At 46.8% G+C, this 24,445-nt stretch overlaps 1 protein-coding gene across 4 annotated transcripts in view; it reads left to right on the top strand.

The window, feature by feature from the left end:
• The window catches only part of LOC114061024 (plexin-A4), a 440,892-nt gene that overhangs the window by 271,204 nt on the left and 145,243 nt on the right, over positions 1-24,445 (top strand). For 2 of the 4 annotated variants that reach the window (XM_027891006.1, XM_027891007.1), the window contains exon 5: positions 19,985-20,085. In XM_027891006.1, coding sequence (XP_027746807.1) covers positions 19,985-20,085 — 101 coding nt within the window. Of the gene's footprint in view, positions 1-17,283; positions 17,339-19,984; positions 20,086-22,520; positions 22,704-24,445 lie in introns of those variants that run through there. The other 2 variants (XM_027891009.1, XM_027891008.1) reach the window with 2 other exon arrangements.

The following is a 24,445-nucleotide window of genomic DNA, read 5'->3' as shown; positions in this document are numbered from 1 at the left end:
TTGTCCCATGTAACAAGCAACAGGACGAGAAGGAATGGCCTCAAGTTGTACCAGGGGAGGTTTAGATTGGATAGCAGGGAAAATTTCTTCACTGAAAGGGTGGTTAAGCCTTGGAACAGACTTCCCAGGGATGTGGTGGAATCACCATCCCTGGAAGCGCTCAAAAAATTAGTAGAAGTGGCACTTCCCAGTATGAGTCAGTTGATACGGTGGTGGTGGATTGCAGGTTGAACGTGGTGATGTTGAAGGTCCTCTCCAACCTTAATGATTGTAAGACCCTTCCAGAAGATTTTACTATGAGGAGACGAAGATTTTTTGACTTAAGGAAGCTTTCCTGCCTGGAAAAAAAGCACCTTTTCCAGAGATGGATTTAGATGTTTCCTCCTCACTGCATTCCAGAGGAGCTGATTCCCGGGTAGAAGTTCTTGCAGACACGTCTGAAGGCCCCACAGCAGGAGGGCCAGGGGTGATAAAAGCCCTGAGAAGGACAGGTTGGGGGGTGTCCCTTTCTCAGGCTTGGTGCAGATTTGTGCTGAGAAGCTGAGTGTTCTCAGCTTCAGGAGTCAGTTCTCCTAAATCCTTCGGGTACCCTTCCAATGATTCTGGGATTCCATCACAAGGAACCAAGAGATGAGTCTCCCAAATGAAGGGTTTGCCACCAAATTTCTTTCAGATTCAGCAGTTCCAAGACATAACACTTCCTGACCTGTGAAGGTGGGAGCAAATTTCGAGGCCACCAGCAGGAGACAGGCAATATCAGAGGAGGGAGCTGAGCTGGTGGAGGTTTATTTCCTTGCCCTTTTTCCTGTTTTCAAAGCCAGCAGCGATTCCACTCGCAAATGACTCCGTCTCTGACTGTGGGATGGGTTGAGAGTATTTTTCCACAGGACTGGCGGGGAGTTCTGTTGAGATTCACATCCTCACATAACCGAGATTTAGTGAATAATCTGCGATGTACAACCCAGAAACACGAGGCTTTGGAGCCAGATGAAGAAAAGTGGCATCCTCTCACTCGCAGCCAGGCAACAAAAGGGATGATGGGCCTGAAGAGGGGAGCAACATATGTTTTGGAACCTTAAATAGACTGGTCTTTTCAAACTAAGAGGAAGAGTGGTGATTCCTCATGCTGGAAGCCTTCCTAGCCAAATATCACATTTGCAATCTTCAGCCTTTCCTTAAAGTTTAACTGGAATAAAAATAATACTAAAAAAAAAAAAATGGACAAAAGAGCAGAACAGCTTCTCTGGCAAACGCCCCCTCTTGAGGCCTGTGTTTTTAACCTCTAGAAAGGATGAAACAGCTACTCCCCAAACCAACCTTCATGTTGGACAAACAAGTTTAGGATAATTGGAGATATCATTGTGGGGGTTTTTCTGGTGTTGTTTTGCAGTTTGTTTTAGGCCTTGCAGGGCCTAAAGGGGCTCCAGGAGAGTTGGAGAGGGACTGGGGGCAAGGGATGGAGGGACAGGACACAGGGAATGGCTTCCCACTGCCAGAGGGCAGGGACAGATGGGATATTGGGAAGAAATTCTCCCCTGTTAGGGTGAGGTTGTCCAGAGAAGCTGTGACTACCCTATGCCTGGAAGTGTCCAAGGCCAGGCTGGATGGGGCTTGGAGCAACCTGGGCTAGTGGAAGGTGTCCCTGCCCATGGGAGGGGATGGAACAAGATGGTTTTTAAGGTCCCTTCCAACCAAACTATGATTCTATATCTCCAACCCAGAAAACTTTCCAATAAGGATCAGTGATGAACATCCAGCAGAGAGTTTCAAAAGAGAGAAAACTCTCCATTTCCTCTACCCTCTGCCTCAGGATTTCATATAAGCTTCATTTAAGCTTTTCACATAAGCTTCCCACCTCTGCTGCTTCATTTTCCTTGCCAGTCTGTTCATTCCCTTGACCAACCATCTATGCAGAAATAGTTTTATTCTCTTCTTGATGTTTCTATACACTTGGAAACCCTCAGAGGGACTGGGGCCTGGCGAGCACAGAGATTTTCTTTAGCCTCTCAGTGTTGTCAGCAGATAAAAATCAGAGCCATTAGGCTGCACAGCTCTTTCAGAGCTCTGTTTGATAGACACACACCACAGCTCTCTTGTCCTTCCCAACTCCTTCTTTTTAATTTTAGGCAGTTTTAATGGAAACAAATAGGCCCTTGCCCCTGTGGCAACGGTGCTTTATTAGTTTAGTGGGTGGGAGCCCCTGGTGGTCTAGGGGAAAGGCGCTGCACTGTCACTGCAGAGACCCGGGTTCGAGTCCTGGTCAGGGCCCCTCCCCGGGCAGATGGAGCTCGTTAGCCCTGTAAGGCAATCCATCTACGTCCTGAGGACCTCGCTGCCACCGTCCAAGCGTGCTTGGCCCCGGCAGATGAACCTCAGGATTANNNGCTCAGTTCCGCGCACACTGTGTCTCACCTAAAAAATCCAATGCGCAGGCTGGAAGGTGGAAAGACCTTCCCCGGTTCTTTGTTCGCGAAGACTGGCCATTCATTCAGTTTAGTGGGTTTTGTTGCACCCTGTGCCTGAAAAAGGGGAAATTGTCCTCACTCTGCAGCAAGAGGTTATGCCTGAGGGATGATTTCCAAGCAGGACAAGTCTGTAGGGTGAAGGGAGTTGGTTTGTCCCCAAGCCTGAGCTCCCATAGACGAGGTGAGATCCTTCCACACAAGCAGAAATTCAAGTTCCCAGTCCTGCTGGACAAACAAAAGTGATTGTAGGCAGGAAATAAGCAGAGAAAGTAAAAATGAAAGCCAGTTCATTAGAGCTGCACTGTGACCCCCTCCCTTTCCCAACAGCCTGTGAGTTTTGTCCTGAGCTTATCAACATCCAGCAGCTTAGAGGAGCTAAAGGATGCTCTGGGAATTCTGTTTTTGTTTTCCAAGCTTGGGACTGCTTGTCTGACAACAGGAGATGTTTTAATTTCCTTCCCTTTGGTGGACAGTTGGAAGAGCATCTCTCAGTCTCATCTTTCCTCTCATGAAGGGTGAAAATTAATTGTCCTCACTCACCATTTTTGCCACTCAGAATTGTGAAGCTTCCCAGGATTTCAGTGGTCTCTTATAATAAAGGCAACTTATTCCCAATGATTTCTTAAGCAGTTGCTGCAGAGAGGTTATTAATGTTTGTCCACATATATTTATCCAAATTCTGATCTATACAGGACTATTCTGCCTCAGATCCTTAATTTTCAATGTTTTGAGGGTGAGTTCCTGCTCACCTCCCACCCCTGCAACCCTCCCAGCTAAACTGCTGCCACAGGTATTTGGAGCATAACACCTGATCCTTTAATTCCTTTCTGGGGAAAGGTTTATTTGGGAAAAGATTATTCTTATTGCTCCAGAACCAGCTCAGCATTTCTAAAAGTTCAGGTGCACAACTTGCAAATTACCAGTTTTCTACTTTGCCTCCGATGTGCTGAGTCTAAAAAACAGCTCATTGCAACCCGTCAGTGCCCCATGAAGTGGATTCAGTGAACCAGGATCTTCCCATGGAAGTTTCAGTTCAGTCCTTGCAGCGATTCTGCAGGTCCATTGCAAGGGAGAATTTCCCCAGGGCAATGAATAGGGTGGTTCTTCATTTTTTTAATCCTCGAGCCTTCATTCTAAACAGCATTTTTGGAGCAAGGGCAGAAAGAAACGCCCAAAAAACTGAACATTTTGGGTCTTAATGCTTTAAAGCGATTTTTAATTAAAAAAAAATAATTACCTAGACATCTAGAAGTCTGAACTGCTGTTATCCAGATTATAAACCAGTCTCTAGGTATTACTGAATGCAGATACCTAACACAAAGCCCTGGCTTTTGTAGGATGCTCCCACCTTTTATGAAGCATCTGGCTCGACCTGCCAGCAGAAATTTGACATAGAGAGGGGTGGATATTAGGTTTTATTAAGTCTGTCAATTCCTAAATAATTAAGGGAGCATTTGATATAAACAGAACTTCTAAATCATGCTTTAATCTCCCCCCTTTTTTTTTTTTTCCCCCCCAAATGGTTTCTTAGTGAGTCTTTATGCTTAAAAGCACCCCTGGGCATTTGCTCCCCATCTGTGTGGTGATGGGGTGGCTGGTGGCCTTTAGCTCTGCTTTTGGCTGTTTCCATCTCCTCACTCAAAGAATAAACCTTCTGATAAATGGCAGTGTCAATAAAACAGGTTAATATTTTTAAAAGCAAGATAGATCTTTATTCAGCTGCCATTTTGTGCCGTTGTGTTAGGAGGGGTTTGCCAGTTCCGGGGTTGACTAATTGGTCTCTGAGCTATCCCTTTCAAGAAGAGCCATGCATCAACTTCTTCTTGACAAATTATACAAAAAAAAAAAAAAAAAAAAAAAAAAAAAAAAAAAAAAAAAAAAAAAAAAAAAAAAAAAAAAAAAAAAAAAAAGCCAAAAAACAAAGCCTAGGAAAGGGAGAAGTTAATACTAAACTGTGACTAAATGTTCTGGTGAAATGGAATTTTACTGAGATCAGACCTATTGCGAGTCATAGGAAAAATAATTCTTTGAGTTCTTTCATGGAATGGTTATGATTTCTACAGAAAACAGACATGATTTGGGGGGAACTGTTCAGTCAGGCTGTTTTCTCATTAAAAGGAAAAAAAAAAATCAGTTTGGATGATTTTTAATGGGATACTCTGAATTTTAAATTTAGGAATCCAGAAGAGGTCAAGTAGTGCGAACTACCAGTGATGCTCTGATCTAGCACTGATACTACAGACATTTAAACACAGAATCACTTTCCATATGTGCCTATAGAAGAATGTTTAGTATTCTTGTGAGCTGAGGAACAAGCAATGGAAAACTGAAACATTTGCAGTAATGAACAAAAAAAAAAAAAAGGGGGGGATAAAAAAATTGGAAAGGGAACAAGATTGATGATGATCATAGAATCATGGAGTGCTTTGGGTTGGAAGGGAACTTAAAGATCATCTTGCTCCAACCCCCTGCCATGGGCAGGGACACCTTCCACTAGCCCAGGTTGCTCCAAGCCCCGTCCAACCTGACCTTGGACACTTCCAAGGGATGGGGCAGCCACAACTTCACTGGGCAACCTGCTCCAGTGCCTCCCTCCCTGAAGGCAAGGATATAATTAATTCTTCAGCTTTATTATCTTCCAGACCATTTAGTACCTGGAATTACAGATGAAAACCCCTCTTGTGCTGTTTTTCTCATTCTGACTCTGCACTTGGGTCAGTGGAGGATGTGACTTTGTTTTGGTTATATGGATTTCTTCTGTGGTTGGGGATCAGAGCTGGGGGTTTGGAAGATCAATCCTCTGTTAAAAGCCTTGTTAACATGTTCCTTTCTGCATTCCTCCTCCTTTCTTTTATGTATAAGAATCACCATTTTCCAGCACATCTCTCCAGTACTTTGGAGGAAATGAAAAGCTGTGGCTGCCCCATCTCTGGAAGTGTCCAAGGTCATGTTGGATGGGGTTTGGAGTAACCTGGGATAGTGGAAGGTGTCCCTGCACATGGCAGGGCTTGGAACAAGATGGTTTTTAAGGTCCCTTCCAAACCAGGCCGTTCTAGGATTCTATGAAATCAGTAAAAGAGAACTGGGAGCTTTCCTAAAGTTGGTCTCAACTTGGTAAATACCACTTGCACCACCAATCAACATCCTCCTCTTTCCCAGAGTTTCCAGTTCTCACAGATGCTCTAAACCTGCAACACTCTCCAAATAAGCAAAGAATTCATATTCATGCACTGATATTTGAGGGTGCTGGAATTGTCATGGAATCACAGAATCATTGAGGTTGGAAAAGACCTCCAAGATCATTGAGTCCAACCATTGTCACAGCCTTGCCCGGGCCATGTCCCCAAGTGCCATGCCTTTTGAAAACTTCCAGGGGTGGTGATTCCACCACCTTGGACAACCTGTTCCACCGCCTGACCAACCTTCTAAGTGCAAGTGGTCATTTCCCTGTGAATTATCTTAAAAGCCTATTCACAAAAACTCTTAATGTAAAACCTCAGGGAAAAGAAAAAAAGAAAAAAATCTGTGGAGAAGAGGGCCTTAACACAGCATACTAATTGCTGGAGTGTTTATGCATCAGCAGAAAACCAAACACATTTAGGGCAGTGATAAACTTCATCTCCACTGTCTGTGTGGCTCATCCAGAAGAGGCAATTCGTACTTGTCTTGCAAATATGGCAATTACTGTCACAGTCCCATTTACAGGCCTGGTCTCTGGGTCAGGCAACTTGTCTTCTGAAATCTGCATCCTGATAGAGAAAATGTAGTTTAAAGCTGAGCCAGACAAAACCCTTCTGCAATAATAATAACAATAATAAAAACTTTTCACTTCACATAAGGGCCTGTGTGCTTAGCTAAGCTCTTTGCAGCACAGGCTGCCAATTATGGTTGAAACTATTTGGTGGCTATTTATAAATTCATGGGATTGGAAGCTAAAAGACACCAGTGTGATTGTCTAATGTGATCTGCATAACTCAGGTCACAGAACTCCTCGGGGAGATGTCTGCTCTGAGCCCACAGCTCAGCAATATTTCGTATCTTTTAGGAAAACAAACCACGAGCTAAAAGTTTTCAGGGATTCAGCACATCCACCGTTAGCCAGGCAATCCCTCCTCCAATCCTGGAGTTTCACAACATCCCTGTGAGCTGCAAATTGGATCTAAGCCTTGCTGTGGGATGGGGAAAAAAGGGTCTCCCAGATTTATTCCACCTCTCATATAGGTTTTCCTCATTAACAATGGGGAGAAATACTCCAGGATGGCGTTTATGTCCCTTTCAGAGATGCTTTGGCTGCATGAAGTGAACTGGAGATTAAATAAATGGTCTCTGGTCAGGGAGGGACTTGAGCTGTGCTCCCACCTGGCTGGTCTTCTCTCCTTCCTGGACTATTTCTGTTTACAAAGGTATAAATAAGACCTTCAAACGGGGAAGGATGGTTGAAGTTGCTGATTCAGGGAGTGATGGCTGAAATGAGAAATAAAACAAGCATAAAACATCACTTTTCCTTCACTGCCCTTGGGACAAATACCTATAAAATCAGTGTGTCCTTTGGAGAAGATAAAGGAACAGGGGCGTGAGCTCTTGTGTTTTCCTAAAACATGAGCCAAAAAGGTCATGTTGTAGATCCTGATGTTAAAGCAGGAGACATATAGGTGTCCTCAGGTAAAATCCCAGGCAGCTAGAAGGAAGCTCTCCTCCTCACCTGTTATTCTGATGAGGTTTGAAACTGTCCTCTGGCTTGATTATACATTCCTCATTTCCTGCTCTCCATAAATGCTGAGGAAACTTCTCTCCTGATTGGGAGGGCGAGGGCCTTTCTCAGATGTTGGGTTAATAAACCAGGGGCGGGGATTGCTGTTCTGGGAAGAGGCAGAGCTTGGGAATTCCTTGGGAAGCAGAGGGGATATTGCTCCTTCAGGACATGCTGCACATGTGTGGGTAGGTAAGAAGACAGACAGACAGACAGATGCCACAGATCAGTGAGAGACGGGGGAAAGCTGCAGTTACAATTTTACGGTTCACCGGTGTGAAATGGGAGCTGATAAATAAAACAAATGTTCCCCACAGCCCCTTTCTGAGCAGTGTAAGCCTGGCAGGGCTTACAAATGCCATCAGCTGGTTGCCAGGGCTGTGTGTGTGAGCACACACAGGAGCACACACACCTGAGGAGGAGTGTGGTGCTGGATCATTCACCCCTCTGGTCCTTCCCTGCTGATCCCGTGGGTGCTCCGAGCCTTCCAGTGCACAGACCTCAGGAGAAGGGATATCACATCAGCTCCCTGAGGTTCTCATCACCTTGGCCAGTCTGTGCATCAGGGGGTTTCTTAAACCGAGTTATGTGTGGTCACAGCAGTATTCAGATAGTGGCCAGATTGCTTTAATAAAACCGGCGTCGATTCTCACGCCAACAAAAGGATGAGTGTGTTTGACCTTCAGACAGCCACGTCAGTGCCCGACTTTCTTCTCATCCCTGATGCTTTTTGTTCCCCCATCCCCTTCCTGAATGGCTCTGAGGACTGCAGGTGAAAAGGACAGGCCCTTTTGTGAGTGTGTTTGCATTAACTGGAGAAAAAAGACGAGTAGAGAGGAGCAATGAGAAGGTCACTCCTGCTACTGAGACGGGGAACTTGAGTGCCCTGAGCTCTGCAAAGAGACTCCAAACCCTGTGAAGCCACTGGCTGGTTTTTTTTGGGATGAGGGTGAGACGTGGATAAAAAGGGTCCAGGATGGTCAGCAGTGCTCTGCCAAGGGGCACAAGCATCCCTTGCAATGCTGGCAGTGTGTGTGTGAGCCAGTCCTGCTGCCCCAGGAATGAGGAAGCTTCACTGTCCCAGCTGCTGGATGTGGACAGGAGAGAGCCCTTTGAGTCTCTCATCACTTGCTCATGTTTCAGAGGTGCTCTCTGAGCACCTGGCACTGCTCCTCGCTCTCCTTTCTGTCCCCTTGCTTTACATGCCAAACACAGCTTCCTTCTTTGTGGTCAGGGACAAAGGGGTATTTTGGGCTTGGCATTCTTTATTTTTTTTTTTTGTTTTTCACAAGTGGGGAGCGCTGTGAAATCCCCGAGCCCAAATCCATCCCTCTGTAAGGGATGCCCACAAGGCAGTCAGGTGTAAACAGAGCCCTGGAGCCAGGGTGCCTTTGATCTTTGAGGTGGAGGCTCCTCTAAGGTGCCTCAGTGGGTTAATCCCACTCTGTTTCAGGATGCCAGTTTGGGAACCACCTGGATGGAGCTGGCAAAGGCTTTGTGGGGTCTCTTGGGTCTCAGTCCTTTGTGCACAGGCCAGCTGGCAGTGTTCATCTTGCAATCATCCAAGAACATCATCCCCCCCCCCCCCAGCCCCTGTCCTTGCCCCCCCTGGACAATGTTCCTGCTCAGCTTTTGTGAACTCAGGGCCCGGCACAAAGGAGCTGAAATGAGATCTCCCTGTTTCATACAGCACCAGAGCAGTACCTTAAATCAAATCTGAATAGTTATCTACAGGGACAAAAGTTATGCTTCTCCTACAGATCCTCATGCCAGCTGTTTTTCCCCCCGAGAAATCTGGGAGCTGTGTGTGTGCCTTTCCATGAAAAGAAAGGTGCAGTGGGAGTCTCGGCCTCCTGCTTTGGCTGGAGAAAAATGTGGGCAGAAATTACAGGAGTACAAATGAAAGAGGAACTAATTGGAGAAATAAGAACCTTGTGTGCTCCCGCACAAGCTCTGGGACCCATTCAAAGGCCTGGATTCAAAGTTATCGCCAGGAGTCAGGAGATCCCAACAACTCCAAAGGTTTCCAGTGCCCAGATTGATCCTGTTGAACCTCGAGCTGTTCACCAAGCTGTTTTAGCCAGGTTTAAATCTACAATATCCAGGCACCGGGTCTTCTGAGGATGACTTTGCACACCAGAGACCTGAAATATCCTACATCAAATATACTGGGGAATATATTAATAATTTAGGTGCTTCTTGTCCCCCAGTCTAGTGATTCATGGTGGCTAGAAAAGGGTAATATTAAGTAATACAGTGCCTGGATAAATCTGAAGCTCCAAGGCCAAATGGCAATTTTTATGAGAAATTAGATATTTTTCAATCCTTGAGGAAACAGGTGATCCCTTCCTTAAGGAAATAATGAAGTTTTAGTGTGTGGATGCCCTGTCTTTACCTTTCCATGCAGCACTTGGGATAACACCACAACCTGTTGCCCTTAAAAAAATAAAAACCCAAAACCTAAAAATAGTTTGAGGATATCTCTGCATTGGCTTAACACTGGCAGCTCTCAAAGAGCCTGAGGGTTTTCCTACTAGTGTTCTCCAGGGATCAATACTGGGCCCAAACCTACTGAAAATGTTCATGAATGAGTGGGAGGTTGATATTAAATCCCAGGGATAAAATATTCAGTGGAACAATGATTAGCTCAGCATTAACGACACCGAGGGCAGAGCATTTGGGTGACTTTGGCTCCCTCAAACAAAACAAATGCAAACTTTGCTGCCTCACAGGAAGGAATGTAGGTCAGGCTGGGAAGTGGGAGATGTGTCCTAGAAAGCAGTGACTGAAATGAATGAGTGGCTCATCCCTTTTACGCCCTAGAATAGGGTTTTTCCTAGTCTTGCCTGGAGTAGTAGGAACAGCTGAGACAGCATCCTGCATCCTTGGAGGAGAGCAGGAGAGTGGGAGAGTTGTAGTCATGCTCTGTGGTCAGATAGGAAAAGCAGCAGAAAAGAAGCACAAAAATTATTTACAGGGAGTAGGAAGGTGTGATTTCCTTGTAGGGTTTGAAGGCATCTTCGAGTGTTCATTTATCTGAAGGAAGATTAAGGAATGGTCCCGTTAGGATCTCTGAGCATCTTCACGTGGTGAAAACAGCAGGTTAAGGGGCTCTTAAAGCTAGAAAAGGAAAACAAAATAAGAATCAGTGTTTGGCAGCCAAAAACTGATGGATTCCCATGAAAAGTGAGGCATGTACAAGATTTTTATGGTGCGAGTGATGAACTGCTGGAACAAACTGCTCATGAAATGGAGGATTCTCCGTTTCTTGGTATCTTCACATCAAAATGGGAGGTCTTTCTAGGCAGCATGCTTTAGTTAAACCCAGATTATGTGGTTAAGTATGAGACTAGATGGGTAGTGGCTGTGATGCACAGGAGGTGAGAACAGATGATGTAGTGGTCCCTTCTGACCTTAAATGTTATGCATTTATATGATCCCTGAATTAGATATCCTTGAACTTTCCATTTTATGGCAAGATGAATGTCTGAGAAAGCTGGGAAAACACGTGTAGTGCTTTGCTGCACTAGGCTGTGCACTTAATCCATTGAAATATGGGCTCTGGGGACTGGGATGGAACAACCCTCACTGCACTCAGTAGGAATTCTGCATTTCAAGCCCTGTGTGAATTAAAACCCTGCAGAGGGGGAGTTGGGCTTTGCTGGGAAGTTTCCTCTCCTGTTCCACAGCGAAACAAAGAGCAGAGATGTCTCAAGACAAATAGATGAGCCCTGAAAGAGTTGCCTGAATCTCTGCCTGGTCGTTGTCTTTTTGGCAGCACTAATTACCACCCAAACCTTGAGAGCTCCCCCAGGCGCCAGCTGAGCTGTGAGTGCTGTCGGCTTGTCTCTCCTTTAATAAACTGAGACATAAATTTAAGGGCTTGGGAAGAGGCTGCTTCACTTTTTTTTTTTTCCCCTGGTTCTTGCTTAGCTCTTGACTGAAAGCCTCGGTAGCACTGTTGGCCGTGAGCGCTCTGGAGAGGCGGAGGTGCAACAGCACTGAAAGCCCCAAATTTGCGTTTCCGGGCCGGGTTGGTGCGTGTTTGCTGCACAAGCTCAGGTTGCCACGGCTCTCCCTGCCTTGGATCTGCAGCTTTTGGGCTGCAGATAAAGCAGTGTGACCTCATAACTCTTCAGCTGATGTTATCATCACTCCGACTGATGGTGCGGAGCTCCTGTCAGAGAGAGATTGGAGGGCCCTGCCTGGAGAAGGACTTGGAAAAGCAGGGGAGGGGCAGGGACAGATTTGAAGCAGGGTGTGTGTGAGGGTATCTGGGAACAAACCAGATGCTCCTTTTCGTGGCAAGGAGTGCCCTCTGAGGAGCTGAAGATCACTATCACTGTACACTCACACTGCTCAAAGCAATCAAGCTTTACGAGTTCCCCGCCTGTGATGAAACACAGTCTTAATCACACTTTAATCTGATGTGTTTTCTTTCTCATCTGGGATGAGCCTGAAGGATGTACAGGGTCATGGATCTCAAGCTGAGAGGTGGCACCCTGCTAAAGGCAGTCACTTAGTAGTTTCTGATGATGTGATCGGTGCCTGAGAGCCCAGGGAGGAGAAAAGGCTATAAAGAGATGACCTGGTGTCACCAGATAGACTCTCCTTTTCCCAACATTTGGCTCATAAGGGTAAATAAATGGTCAAAAGAGAAAGGGAACCAGGATGAGAACAAGTCTTGTGAGGACAAGTCCTATGAAGTGCAGCTGAGGGAGCTGAGGGGGGCTCAGCCTGGAGAAAAGGAGGCTCAGGAGGGAACCTTGGCAGTGTTGGGTTAATGGTTGGACTCAAATCACCTGAAAGGTCTTTTCCAATCTTAATGATTCTACAGTCAGAGGTATGGGGTGGTTTCCAAGTGGGAGGTGACTGAAGAAGCAGGAATTCCTCAGCCTGGAAGGAGGTGAGATGGGGTATGTGGAGAGATTGGCAAATTTATGGATGGTAAAATGGGATGGATGAGAAATGACTGTTCACCACCTCTGCAAATACAAGAATTACAGGGCATGAAATTAAACTTTTGAAAAATCAAGTCCTGAACAAATGAAAGGAGGTGATTCCTTCAAGCAGTGGGCTCTGGACCTGTGAAATTCCCTGGCACAGTGGGGTGTGGATGCAGAAAGTCAATGCAATTGCAAGATAAACCAAAAAAGTAAAGAAAGGTCTTTTTTGCATTATGGCAGAGAGCCAGATAAGATGCAGAAGTTCCCCTGAATGACAATAGCCAAAATTTTGGGCAACTACTGGGAACATATGTATTGATCCTGTTCTTATGCTTTCCTTATCTGGGATCTGTGGAGTGTTGGTCCCAGCCAGCACAGCTGGTTTTATGTGGGAATATGGGGGATTTTTGGTCTGATCACAACTGAAAAAATGACATTTTTTCAAACTTCCACCATTTCCTCAGTTTGGTAGTACCTGCACAAGGGAGTTTGATCAACACAATCCTTCATGAACTGCCTGGGCCAGCAAGTGGTGGAGCCAGAAACCTGGGAGAGGGTGAGGGTGGCTGGGGAGAGAGATGAGGCAGAGCTCCTCCAGGTGATTGGATGAGGATTTCATAGTCCAGGGAGATATTAAATGTGTAAAGATGGAATTTTTAGTGGTGGTAAGATTGAACTGGTGGGAATGGACAAGGAGGTACAATAGGATACCTGAGAGGGCTGCTGAGGAGAATTAATCCATAGGAAGATTCTCCTTGATAACTCAGGGTGAGAATCCCTTCACATCATGAAGGGATTAGATGGGACTAGATGATCTTTAAGGTCCCTTCCAATCCAAGTCTTTGATTCTGTGATGGGGGACATCTGAAAAGAAGGTGGAACAACACAATGAAAAGTAGCCACCACCAGCAGAAACAACTCTTCACTCCTCCACCAGGAGCCTTCAAGGGATGCTGGACTTTGAGAAAGGCCATTGCAGTGACATAAATTCCTTTAGAGGTCCCAATTAAATCTATATCCAGCCTGTCTAGAGGCTGGGTAATGATCTCTGCCTGGCTCAGCAGCCACGCTCCAGTGGCCACACAAGGCACTGGCTCTCATTAAGCCCGGCCGGGCCCTGCATTAATTGTGACACGAGGCTCTTATTTCGAAGGCTTTTGAACACAAATGTGTAGCCAGACCTCTTTTGTTTTACAGTTTGCAGACTGAAGCACTTGACCAGGGGATAAAGATTTAATGCAAACAGGGCAGGGGGGATCTGAAGGTATCTGGACCCGGCAAGGGAGAGACACGGATTGAATGCCATGGGTAGAGGGAGTTGGTCAGTGCTGATGGTTTGCAGGGTGGGTAAGAAGGTGGCTGTTTTCATCAAACTTGGGTAAAATCACTTGGATATCCCTTCACACCTCTAATCTGGTATATCAAAAGGATTCCTAATAATTTTCCTGCTTTATGCCAGTGGGTTGCACCCTTGCTATCCCAGCTGAAGGAAGAGTTTTGCACTCTTTTGAATCTCTGGGTGAGATTCAACTCTGAAGCCTCCCAGTGTATGAAAAACACTCTTCAGTCTCCAAGTTGCCAACCATACCCACAACAGGGTGGTGTGGCCCTTGCTCCTCCTCGAGTCCTGATGTTTTTTGGGAGGAGAGTCACTAAGGAGTGTTGGAATTCTTTGAAGAAGGGACAGCAGAGTCGTGCTGTCGTGAAGGGGGAACCTGGGAAGCTGCCAAGCCTTCAAGAAAAGGGCTGAGATAATCTTTGTTGTCTGAGAGTCTGTGCCTTTGTAAATAGAGCCAGAACAGAGAGCAGGGATGAGCTCGGTGTGAGGGTTGTGTTGACAGAGCAGATGGTGAAAGGCACTTGTTCAAACACAACCCATGTCATCACACCAGATCTTTTGAGTTATGGAATGGTTTTCTAGCTGTGTGACACAGTGGATTTCCTCTACCACTCTCCCAGACATGAAATAAAAATCATTGTGTGTTGTGACTGGTTATTCTGGTGCTACAACTGGGAAGAGGGGAAGCCCTTACAGGTTTGGGGATTGTTCTCAGTGGTAAGATTTGAGGAAAAGCAGAAAATTGTGTGACATTGAGGTGGGATTCAGCTCACCTTGTGATCATGGTGTCTATGGTAAATGTCTCTGCCTGACCTGGCTGTCTGGACTCCTTTCTATTCAGTGAACAGACACAGGCACAGCCAGGGGGTGATTTACCTCACCTAAAACTGAGAGCAGACAAATCCTGCCTTGCAAGAGGTCTCTCCTTCAGCAGAGCCCGGGTTTCTGGCTTAGAATTAGACTCTGATGTTGCAGACAGACCTTGGTGAGAAGGCAAACCCCTCACCTTCCATACCTGCCATGACAGAGCTGCTCCCCACAAGCTGCAAGACTGACAGTCCCAGTGGATCAGAAACGGAGCCCAGCGTGGCCTATGCAGAAAACAAGTGATCTGGATTTTCTGAGCCAGCTGCCAAGCAAGGTCCTGCCAAGGGAGGCAGGAAGAGGAGATCTGCACTGCAAGGTGTGCAAAGAGAAGCTCCCTGCTGCAGGAGCATCAACAGCAACCTCACCATGAGAGCATCTGGCGGGAATTGCCATCTCCTCAGCCTTACCACAGAGCTTTCTGCTGTCACAGGAGCTTCATATCTTTCTATTCCCCTTCTTGCTTTGCCTCTGTTGGTGTAAATGTAGTGTGATTGTGGCTGGGGATTTGCTCTGGCAACGCCAAAGTCCTCTCTCAGCAAAGATGTGCAGGAAGAGAAGGGAAGAGAAGGGAGAAAAGAGAAGAGGAAGGGAAGAGAAGGAGAAGCAGCACACACACAACTGTGGGTAGAGAGCCTTTGATGAACAAGTATATTTGAGCAGGTAATTCATCCTGCCACCCAGCAGGGCACTGACCCCCAGTTTAATTATTGTGTCATTTGTCCTTGACAGCTACTGCTGCTTCCAATTAACGCTCTTAATTAAAGCCCCCAGTTTTCCAGGTGTGTAAGCATGGATTTCCTGGGAAGTGTGCTACGATGAAGAGGCAAAGCTTGGGGGTGTCTGATGAGAAATGACATTCCCTGTCCCAGTGAGACTGGGAAGTTATTTACTTATCATGCTGGAGTGGCAGGCTGGGATGAAACCCAGGTCCTCATCTCTTATCCCCACAGGATCATCTCCTCTCCCAGCAGTTTTACATCCACATGGGTAGGAGTCCTGTTTCTGTGTTCCTGCTTTTCACTGAGTTTGTAGGTCAGATAATAAGGCACAGGGTATCAAACAGAGGAGTTTTGAGTCCCTTTGTCCATAACTCAGGCTAAAATAAAACTGGCATCTTGGGGTGCTGTGCAGGTGACAGAACATCCCCCCTGACTCTGTTCAGAGTGCAGAAATGGTTCCTCCAGTGGTCTCTCAGGTTGCTCTTGCCTTGCTCTGTTTAATAGAAGGTATTATCAGGAACACTCTTTTCCAGGCTTTGAAATCCAATAAGCTCCACTCTTAATCTTCCTGCATTTTTTGGGGGCTGGCTGAGTCTTGAAAGATAGCAGCATTCCCAGAACCCACATGGCTTGTTCAGTGTTTTGGAAATGTATCTTTTGACTGTTGGGAAGGAAATTGGCTACTTAAGATGCCTTTTTGTACATTTAAATTAACTCAGTCCATCAGACTGAATAAATCCTGCCTCTGTATTAACATCCAATTATAACAGCAGAGATTGAGCAATGATTCAGGTTTTGACCAGAATGTTGGCAGTTTAAGGGGAGAAAGAAGCAATGTATATTGAAATAAAAGAGTCAAATAGAGGAGCCAGAAAATTATGACTGAGCACATAGCAGGAGCTTTTGTCAATATATAATGGCAGAAGTAGGAGCCAAATTTCTAACAGGATTAGCTGTTACTGTCTATCAGATCCAAACCACTCAATCATTTTGTTTTAAATGACTTTCTGGAACTCAATCATACTAGAAATGGAGGGTAGAAGGGAAGCTGGGAGCTGGAGAAGCTGCAGTTTGGAAGTTAGGCTGGATCAGAGGTGAGATGATGTGTCCTGAAGTAGTAGGTGAGTTCTGAACCGTGCAGCACTTTGTGGATCTTCCCAGATTTTTCAAGATGTCCCTGTGAGCCAGAAACTCATGAATGATTTCTTTGGGAGCCAGTGAATGGATATGTTGATGAAGTGAGTTATCTCTTCAAATTCTGCTGCAGAAATGGCAGCTGGACCTGCTCATTGTTTTCTCGCTGCCCTTGAGAAGGACACTGGAATCACCTACCCCTTGTCCACCCCTGGCTCTGGGATCTCACCACATTCCAGATAGAAAGAATGATAGAAAGGTTTGAGTAGGAAGGGACTTTAAAGCCCATCCAGTCCCACCCTCTGCTGTGGGCAGGGACACCTTCCACTATCCCAGATTGTTCCAAGCCCTTCCAACCTGGCCTTGGACACTTCCAGGAATGGGTCCCTTCCAGCTCAGGATATTCTGTGATTCTGTGATATTTGCAGCAAAATGTTAAATCCAAGTTCCACCTCGGTGAAAGACGCTCACTGATGTCGGGAAATGACCTTGAAAAGTTTGTCAGGCTTTTCCAAGGCTGGAGGAGAGGTGGAAGGAGTATTCACAGCTTGGTTTACAGTGGAGATTTCAACCTTCAGCACTGTCTGGTCCCTTCGTTGCAGTGAATAATGTCAAGGCTTTGTAATTGGGAGGCTGTGTGGACTTTTCCTTTTCCAGATATTTTAGCAGCAGCACAAAAAGCTGACTGTTCCCTGGAGGGCCACGGTCAGTTCTCAAAACTTTCAGCTTGGGAAGCTGAGCCGAATTAATTACAGTTTATGTTCCAAAAAGGAAAATAAGACCTCAGATGTGCCTTATTTGCTTGATGTTCTTTCTCTTTTCAGCAGAGACGACCCTTAGGTGGCTTTCCTTTCAGCTGCAGCTCCTTTGTTTTCTGTAGTTTCTTTCTGTATTAATTAGAAGGTCTGACACTTACAGCCCAAGACATTTACCAGCGTGGGGCAGTTTTAATTAATCTCGCAATAAAGCTGCTTGGGGTGAACTCATAAAAGGTCTTATGCAGCAGGAATAACATGTCACAATGCAAACAGTGACACAGGAGACACTCTGGTGGGACTGGCAGGATGTGGAGGCTCTTGCCACACCTCTGTGGTCTCTGGGACAGCAACCCAAGCAAGGTGTGCTCCTAAACAATCCCACAAACTACCCTAAATACACCGAAAGCAAAACATTCCTGCAAAGATGAAGATCTGGATTCCCAGTAGGTCCCTCCCGATTCTGAAAGGAGCTTGGCTACCCTTTGATGGCTAATTAAATAATAATAATAATTAAACCTACAGAGACCACTTTTTATCTACTCTTTTTGTAGCAATTTGCAAACAAACAGCAAAATGCAGCCCTCTAGGACTTCTCTCTTGTGCATATATCAGAGCCACAAGTGGCTTTTGAGTCAGGACATCCAAACCCAGCATCATCAGATGCTTGAAAAGTGCGTGTTCTGACCTGAACTTCTTAATCAGGGCTCAGTTCCATAAGACAGATGTAAACTAGCTCAGAGATGAGAAAAACTACCCACATCTAATGAGGACAAATCAAGCAGCACCATATGTTACACTGAGGGTAGTTTGGGTAGGAACTGCAGAGCCAATCCCAACCGTGTCCATAAAATTTCTAATTCCAAGGGGGAGATTTACACAAGCAGTTACATCTGGATAGAGGAATGGCAGGTTGACAGCCTTTCATTACTGAATTATCTGCCTCTTCTTCAAGGACTCTGGCGGTCAAGCCAGATGTGATCAAGGAAAAATTACTCAGATATTTTTCTTAAGTGGAAAAAAGAGGTGGGAATGGCTGACATAACAAATCATAGGGTCTGCAACTCTCAATACACTCTTGTAAAAAATTCAATGTATTTTTGGAAGTTGGACGCAACACAGACTATTGGTCTAATTGGGTGAAATTCTGGAGCATAACATTTATACTTGATGGGCATTTTGATACCTTCTTGACCCGAAGCTTAAGGAAGCTGGAACAACTGCATTCATGGCCAAGCCACCTCACCTTTGAAACTTCTTGACAGAATCATAGAATCATGTAGGTTGGAAAAGATCATCTAAATCCAACCATTAGCTTTTCACTGCCAAGTCCACCATAATTACAGAAGTTTGAAGGACTCCATCCCTCTCTTGATCTTCTCACTGTTGCTGCTCTCTCCGTTCTGGTTATGTTCTTATGCTCATGGCAAAAGAATCAGTCTGAGAAAAAGTGGTTTTGTGTTGCTTTTTGGTTGTTTTGTTTTGTTTTGTTTTGTTTTTCCTCCACACTCTCACATTTTTCATGGAAAGCTTTCAGTTGGTTTCTGTGGGTGACTTGGCACAGGCAATGGTGCAATGATAAATAAATGATATTTCTACCTGAAGTTTTCTAAAGCTGCTGCCACTTGCCAGAGGCAAAGCCCCACATTTTCAGCTTTTGTTCACAGGCTATCACCTACCTGTTGCAGTGGATTTGTGTATAGAGGTGAGGAAGACAATTCCTGATCCAAATAGAAAAGGTCTTCATACACAGCTGGAATTTCGCCCGATATATATTTATATTTAAAATTGAAAAAAAAAAAAAAAGGGCAGCCAATTCTTGGTTCATTTACAGGTGCAATCAGGATGGATCTTAATCTGTCACTTCACAGCTCAGACTCCGCTGAACGTTGCGCCAAGTTAAAAAAAAACCCTGTCACCGGGATCCAGGTGTATTCCCTTGTCATTTGTCACCAGTAACTGTTCTGCAGTTTAGAGCTGGCAGTTCTCAGTGGTGTTTCATCAGGATAATACCACACTATATCATCTGAAGGAACAAACTCTCCCTGCTGACAGGAGCTGGGGCAAAGACACCAGCGACTGACTGGGTATTATAGGAGCTCTCTGAAGTTTATTCAATGGAAAAGAGACTGTCAGGTCATTGGGCCCAAACCGTATGTTTGGCATCAAAAGATGCAAGGGGCTTGCAAAACCTGAGAGGAATCAAAAGGCACTGGTCTGTGAGACAGGAGGTCAGGCTGGGCAGTCCCTTCTGCCTTTGAAATCTCTCCCCCTGAAATACTTTAATTAAAAAGGAAAAAAATGAAAGAAAAATAGATACTAAAATTGAGGCGTTTTGGCAGTAGGTGGGTGTTTCAGGTCCACGTCTGATGCCTTCTGAGCTGCAAAGGCAGGGTGACAGCAAGGAAATACTCAGGCTTTGTCCTTTTCCTGCTGGAAGCAGCCTCTCCATGAATGGGACAACTGATGGCTGGGAAGATGCACAGGCAACGGAGAGTGGAGCTAACGCTCTCCTGGGACCAGGAGTGGGGGTGGCAGTGGGGAGTGGTGATGCAGGAGGTCATGGGAGGGAGGCAAAGACATCACAAGACCTCAGTGCTCACAGGGAGCCAGAAAGCAGCCGGGCCCACAACCAAAGTGGGAGAGAGCACTGAGACCCAGTGCATTGAACTTGCTGCAGAAGATCACACCTTGTTTAGTTGTCCCAGGTCCCCACAACCTGCTTGATGTGCTGATTCCCTGGTGTGCAAGTGAGGTCATCTGGCAATGAAGGGTGGAAGGACATGGGGAAGAGGGTTAGGCCACATGGGATGTGATGGTCTGGACAGGGATTGCACCAAGTTGAGCTCTGGAGCAAACTGCACCCACATCCCCCAGGCCTGCTGAGCTCTGTGTGGATATCCCTCTGGGAGGACAGGCATCAGGGGAAGAGGACAGGGCGGGTTGCACCTCCAGGAAGTCATTATGGGCTGTGAAAAGCCTGACAGGTTGTCCCCTTTCCTCCTGCAGCTCACCCGGGTGCCCGTGGAGTCGTGCAGCCAGTACGAGACCTGCAGCGAGTGCTTGGGCTCAGGAGACCCTCACTGTGGATGGTGTGTCCTTCACAACACGTAAGTACCTGCTGGGGCTTGTCACCAGCCCAGCCCTGCTTTTCCACCAACCCTCTGCTCTCACTGGCTGTGGTAACACAGGGCAGAGAGGAAAAACGATGTCTCACCTGAGCCAGGTGAGCCGAGGAGCCCCCCAGGTGCCTCCAGCAAGGTCGCTGGGACTTTCTGGGGAGGGCTGGGTTTAACTGGGAAGGATTTTTTGGAAGGCAAGGGTGGTAGAGACTGGACAGGGCTCCTCCATCACGTGATCCATGGTCTGCTGACTGCACCAGGGAAGCACCTGTCCACTCTGAACCAACCTCAGCAGCTCTTCAATATTTACGTTGTTTCCTCTCCTTAAGGCAATTCGGCTCTAACTGGGTGCCCTTGTCTCAGCACCTCCAAGTTTCCACTGCTGACCTCAATCTCTGCCTTTTTGGACTTGTCATGATCTCCTTTGCCCTTAGAGAGGAATCAGATCCCTGTAAGCATCATGGGCTCCACTCCAAGTTAGTTGGTCCAAGGGGACCTTATGGTTTGTATGTTCAGTGGGGGAAAGTGTTGGCCCTGAAGTTGAGTGTTCGTCCTGTGTGGGCCAACTCAGCTGGGCCAAACGAGCACGAAGGGGGTCAAACTGCTCATTTGGCTTGTCTGGACAGGATGAGGAGAAAGTGTGTCTCTGTCCATCTTCTTAGGCTTCCTTATAACAGGCTGAGAAGGGACCTCATTTCACTGTTTCATTATTGTGTTGGATTGGTTATGCTCCTCCCAAGGAGCCCTGGATCCAGGTGTCCTCAGGACTGGGATATTAGTCCACTGCCTTTGTTTTCTTTAGGATTTTTAATGATGTTATCGATCTTGAAGTTTCCTCCCTTCAGCCTTTCCCTGCCAGGGCTCTCCTCCTGCAGAGAGGCCTCTGGCAGAGCCGTGGAGAGGGAGGTGTCAGGCTGGCCGAGCTCCTGGCTATGAGTGGCAGGGTGGTCTCATCTGCCAAGAACCTCTCAGCAGAGACAGGGGCTGCAAAGTGCATTGGATCCGTCTGCCCAGACGTCTCCAGCTGAGCGTGGCTCTGCAGGGGGCTGTCACTCCAAGCCTCACAGTGTCCTTGGCAGCCTTGGAGGGATTTTCTGATGGACACCGCTGTTGCAGCGTGTTTGTCTTCTTCCTGCTGAGTTCACCTCCGAGTTCTTCCTGTTGCATTGCAGACTCTCCTGGTAAGGGGCAGTGATCCAGCTGAAGGGATGCTCTTTGCTACCTCTCCTTTCTAGAGCAGAAGGGAACAAACCTGTGCCATATTCCAACCTTCTGTTGATCGTTGTCAGACTGTGTGACCCTCACCCAAAACCACGACAGCCTGCCTAATTTCAGATCAGATCAAGGGGATACATCCCAAAACGTGTCCAAAAACGTGGCTCATGCTCTGGAATTCTTTAAGGGATTACTGGCAAAGCAGTCCTGAGTTGTGGCCTGGTCAGCATGAGCCCATAAAACTTCCATCCTGCTGACCTGAGGATATTTCCACTTGATGTACAGCTCTATAGGATGTCTCTATCCCATCTTACCCTGCGTCCATCCCAGAGATGGACACCCTGTATTTTGCCCTCTGTGGAGGACAAGCAGCATAGGAAAGCGTGAGTTTGGCCATTGATTGTACCACAGCAATGCTGGATATTTCATCTCCTTCCATCCAGGGTCAGTGGCAAGGAGCAATCAATACACCCAGCAATAAATCCCCAAAAGGAGAGAAAAGGGGCAGAGACAGCTGCAGGTTGTGCAGCAGCTCATTGTGAAGGAGTATTAAAAATTAAATGGCTGGTGATGAGTGGGATTGGCAGCACTGACTTGGTTAAAACAAAGAAAAAAAAAAAAACCTTTATAGACTCGATTCTTCAGGGAGAAGTTTGGCCTCACAACGTGGACCTGGCTGATGGTTCATCCCTGTGCCCTCCTCCCTCTGGCCACTTAACCTCTGTTTCCTTATCTGCAAAAGAGAAACACCTCTTATTTATGCACATTTCAGCAGGGTCACTGAGATTAATTCCCTGTGGGGTTTTTTTGAAGCAGTTGGAAGGCAAATGTTATCAAATCCCACTTCAGTCTTTTCCTTTGCTCTAGCTGCCACTGCAGTTAAGAAATCTGATTTTCAATCCTAGTCTGGAAGGGTTTTTTTAGTCCAGCCTCAGGTGTGGCTTTCTGGGTCTCGGTTTCCTCATCCTTTTAGGTAGCCCTGAGAGTCAAGGAGAGAATTACACCCCATTCAACAAGTTCTGGCTGCACAGGATATTCAGGGCAAAGTTTTTGTAGTATTAAGTCTCTTATTAGAATTTTTTCAACATCTTAAAGATTCTTTAACAGACTTCTTCTCAAGTGGGATGTGTCAGCAGTGATTCCTGCACAAGGATCCATGGGGAAACATTTCCCTTCCTGACTGTTAACCCTTCCCAGCTCCCTCCCAGTCAGGAATCCCAGGGGATTTCCAATGCAGGGCTGAATCCAGCCAGACTGATATGGGAGCTTGTGGAAGAGGTGAAGGAGGCAGCTGGGCTGGGGGAACCCATTTAGTAGTCAGAGAATGACTCATTTAGATTTCAGAAGTTCTCATTTGGTGGTTTTATTTCAGTTTTTAGTAAAGACTTGGGATAGAGAAGGACTGGGAACCAGACTGTGGGCAAAGCCATGTGTTCACTCATCTCTTCCCTCCAGTATAAACCATCAAGAGGGACAGTGTGCACTGGGAGACATGGGGGAAATCTGCATCTATTTTTTTTTGTTTCTCCCATGCATGTCTCTCTTATTTTGGGATTTTCCCTTCAAGGGTGATGCAACCCCCTTTCCCAGACCCCCATTTCCAGGCTCCCTCCACCTGAGATGTCTGGGATGCCCAGGAAAGGCTCTCCATCCCTCCTCTCCCAGCCTGTGTGTGCCAGGGCTCGGGAATCGATTTCCACAACTCTGCTGTCCTAACCTTACACCGGGAAACTCGAGCCCGCTGAGAGAGGAGGAGACAGACGGACCCACAGACAGGAGAGGGGAGGGGGGAGGATTGATCGGCTGCTGCCCCGAGAGGAGGAGAGCAGGTCACCGGAGCTTTTCATCCCTGTATCTTCGCCCCGATCTTGTCCCCCCCTCTCTCTCCTTCTCCCTCTCCCTCTCCCTCTCCCGCCGCAGCTCCGCTCCCCTCCCGGGCTCTGCTCAGGGCTCTTTTAGGCGGCGATGAATCATTTAGTTGGTGTAAATTGAAAATGTGGCGCTCGGCTGCTGCAGGGGCCTCCCGGGGAAGGTGAGGGGCTGGGCTGGGCTGGGCTGGGAGAAGCAGGGGGGGAGGAACCAGAGCTAAGAGATGGCACCGAGGTGCCTGGCTGCAAGGTCGCAGCAATGTCACCAGCCCCAACAGGGGCTGCAGAGAGAGGGATGCAGAGAGCAGGGAGGAGTTTTCCACAAGCCTGGACTGGAATCAGCAACTTCAAAGTCAGATCAGCAGCGCTATCCAAAGATGCCACCCAATATCTGACCGTGCCTGAAACACCCCCCCCCACCCCAAAAAGTTGCTTCTGCCTCCATCCATATGGAAACTACACCCTTCTCTTCTTCCTTTCCCCCTCCTCTTCCTCCTTGCCCAGAGGGGCAGCAATAGCTCAGGATCTTTATCCCAGAGGAGGGATAAACCCCTCAGGAGTTGAATGAGCCCTGGCTAGGTCTAGATTGGATATTAGGAAGAAATTCTTTTCTGTGAGGGTGGTGAGACACTGGCATTGGCTGTCCAGAGAAACTGTGGATGTTCCATCCCTGGAAGCATCCAAGGTGGGGTTGGAGCAACCTGGGATAGTGGAAGGTGTCCCTTGTCCATGGCAGGGAGTGGAACTGGATGATCTTTAAGGTCCCTTCCAACCCAAACCACTCTGTCAGTCCATGCACACGCACTGCTCCAGTTGAACGTGGTCACCACACAGGTTTTCAGCCTTGAATGGTGTCTCTGCTTATGTTTAACCCCCCAACTGACAACAGAATGGAAATTTGGGGCAGAAAAGCAGCATCATTTTATTTATCATTTAGAGACAGGCGACATTGCAGGAAACACACTGACCTTGCTGGGTGCAGAAGGGGCCTGTCCCAGGCTCCTTTGTGTTAGTGCCACTCGTAGATTTGGGCTGTGCTGCCTCATTTCATCCTCTTGTTGCATCCATTTAATTCTGAGAGGAACAACTGAACAGACTCAAGCTGTCCTTAAGGGAGGATGCACCCTCAGGCACCGGCCTCCTTCTGCTCTGAAATCTGCCCTTGCTGGTCTGGGGACTCCTTGGCTGGCAGGTCATTAATTGCAATCAGAGAAGGAAAACAGTCTCATTTTCTGGGAGAACTTGTGATATTTCAAAACTTTTTT

Source organism: Empidonax traillii, unplaced genomic scaffold (genome assembly GCF_003031625.1).
Source record: "Empidonax traillii isolate 1590-97213 ecotype Southwest subspecies unplaced genomic scaffold, ASM303162v1 scaffold306:size632451, whole genome shotgun sequence".
NCBI classification, from domain to species: domain Eukaryota; kingdom Metazoa; phylum Chordata; class Aves; order Passeriformes; family Tyrannidae; genus Empidonax; species Empidonax traillii.
Note: the sequence above shows the minus strand (reverse complement) of the source record. Positions and strands in the feature narration are given on the sequence as shown.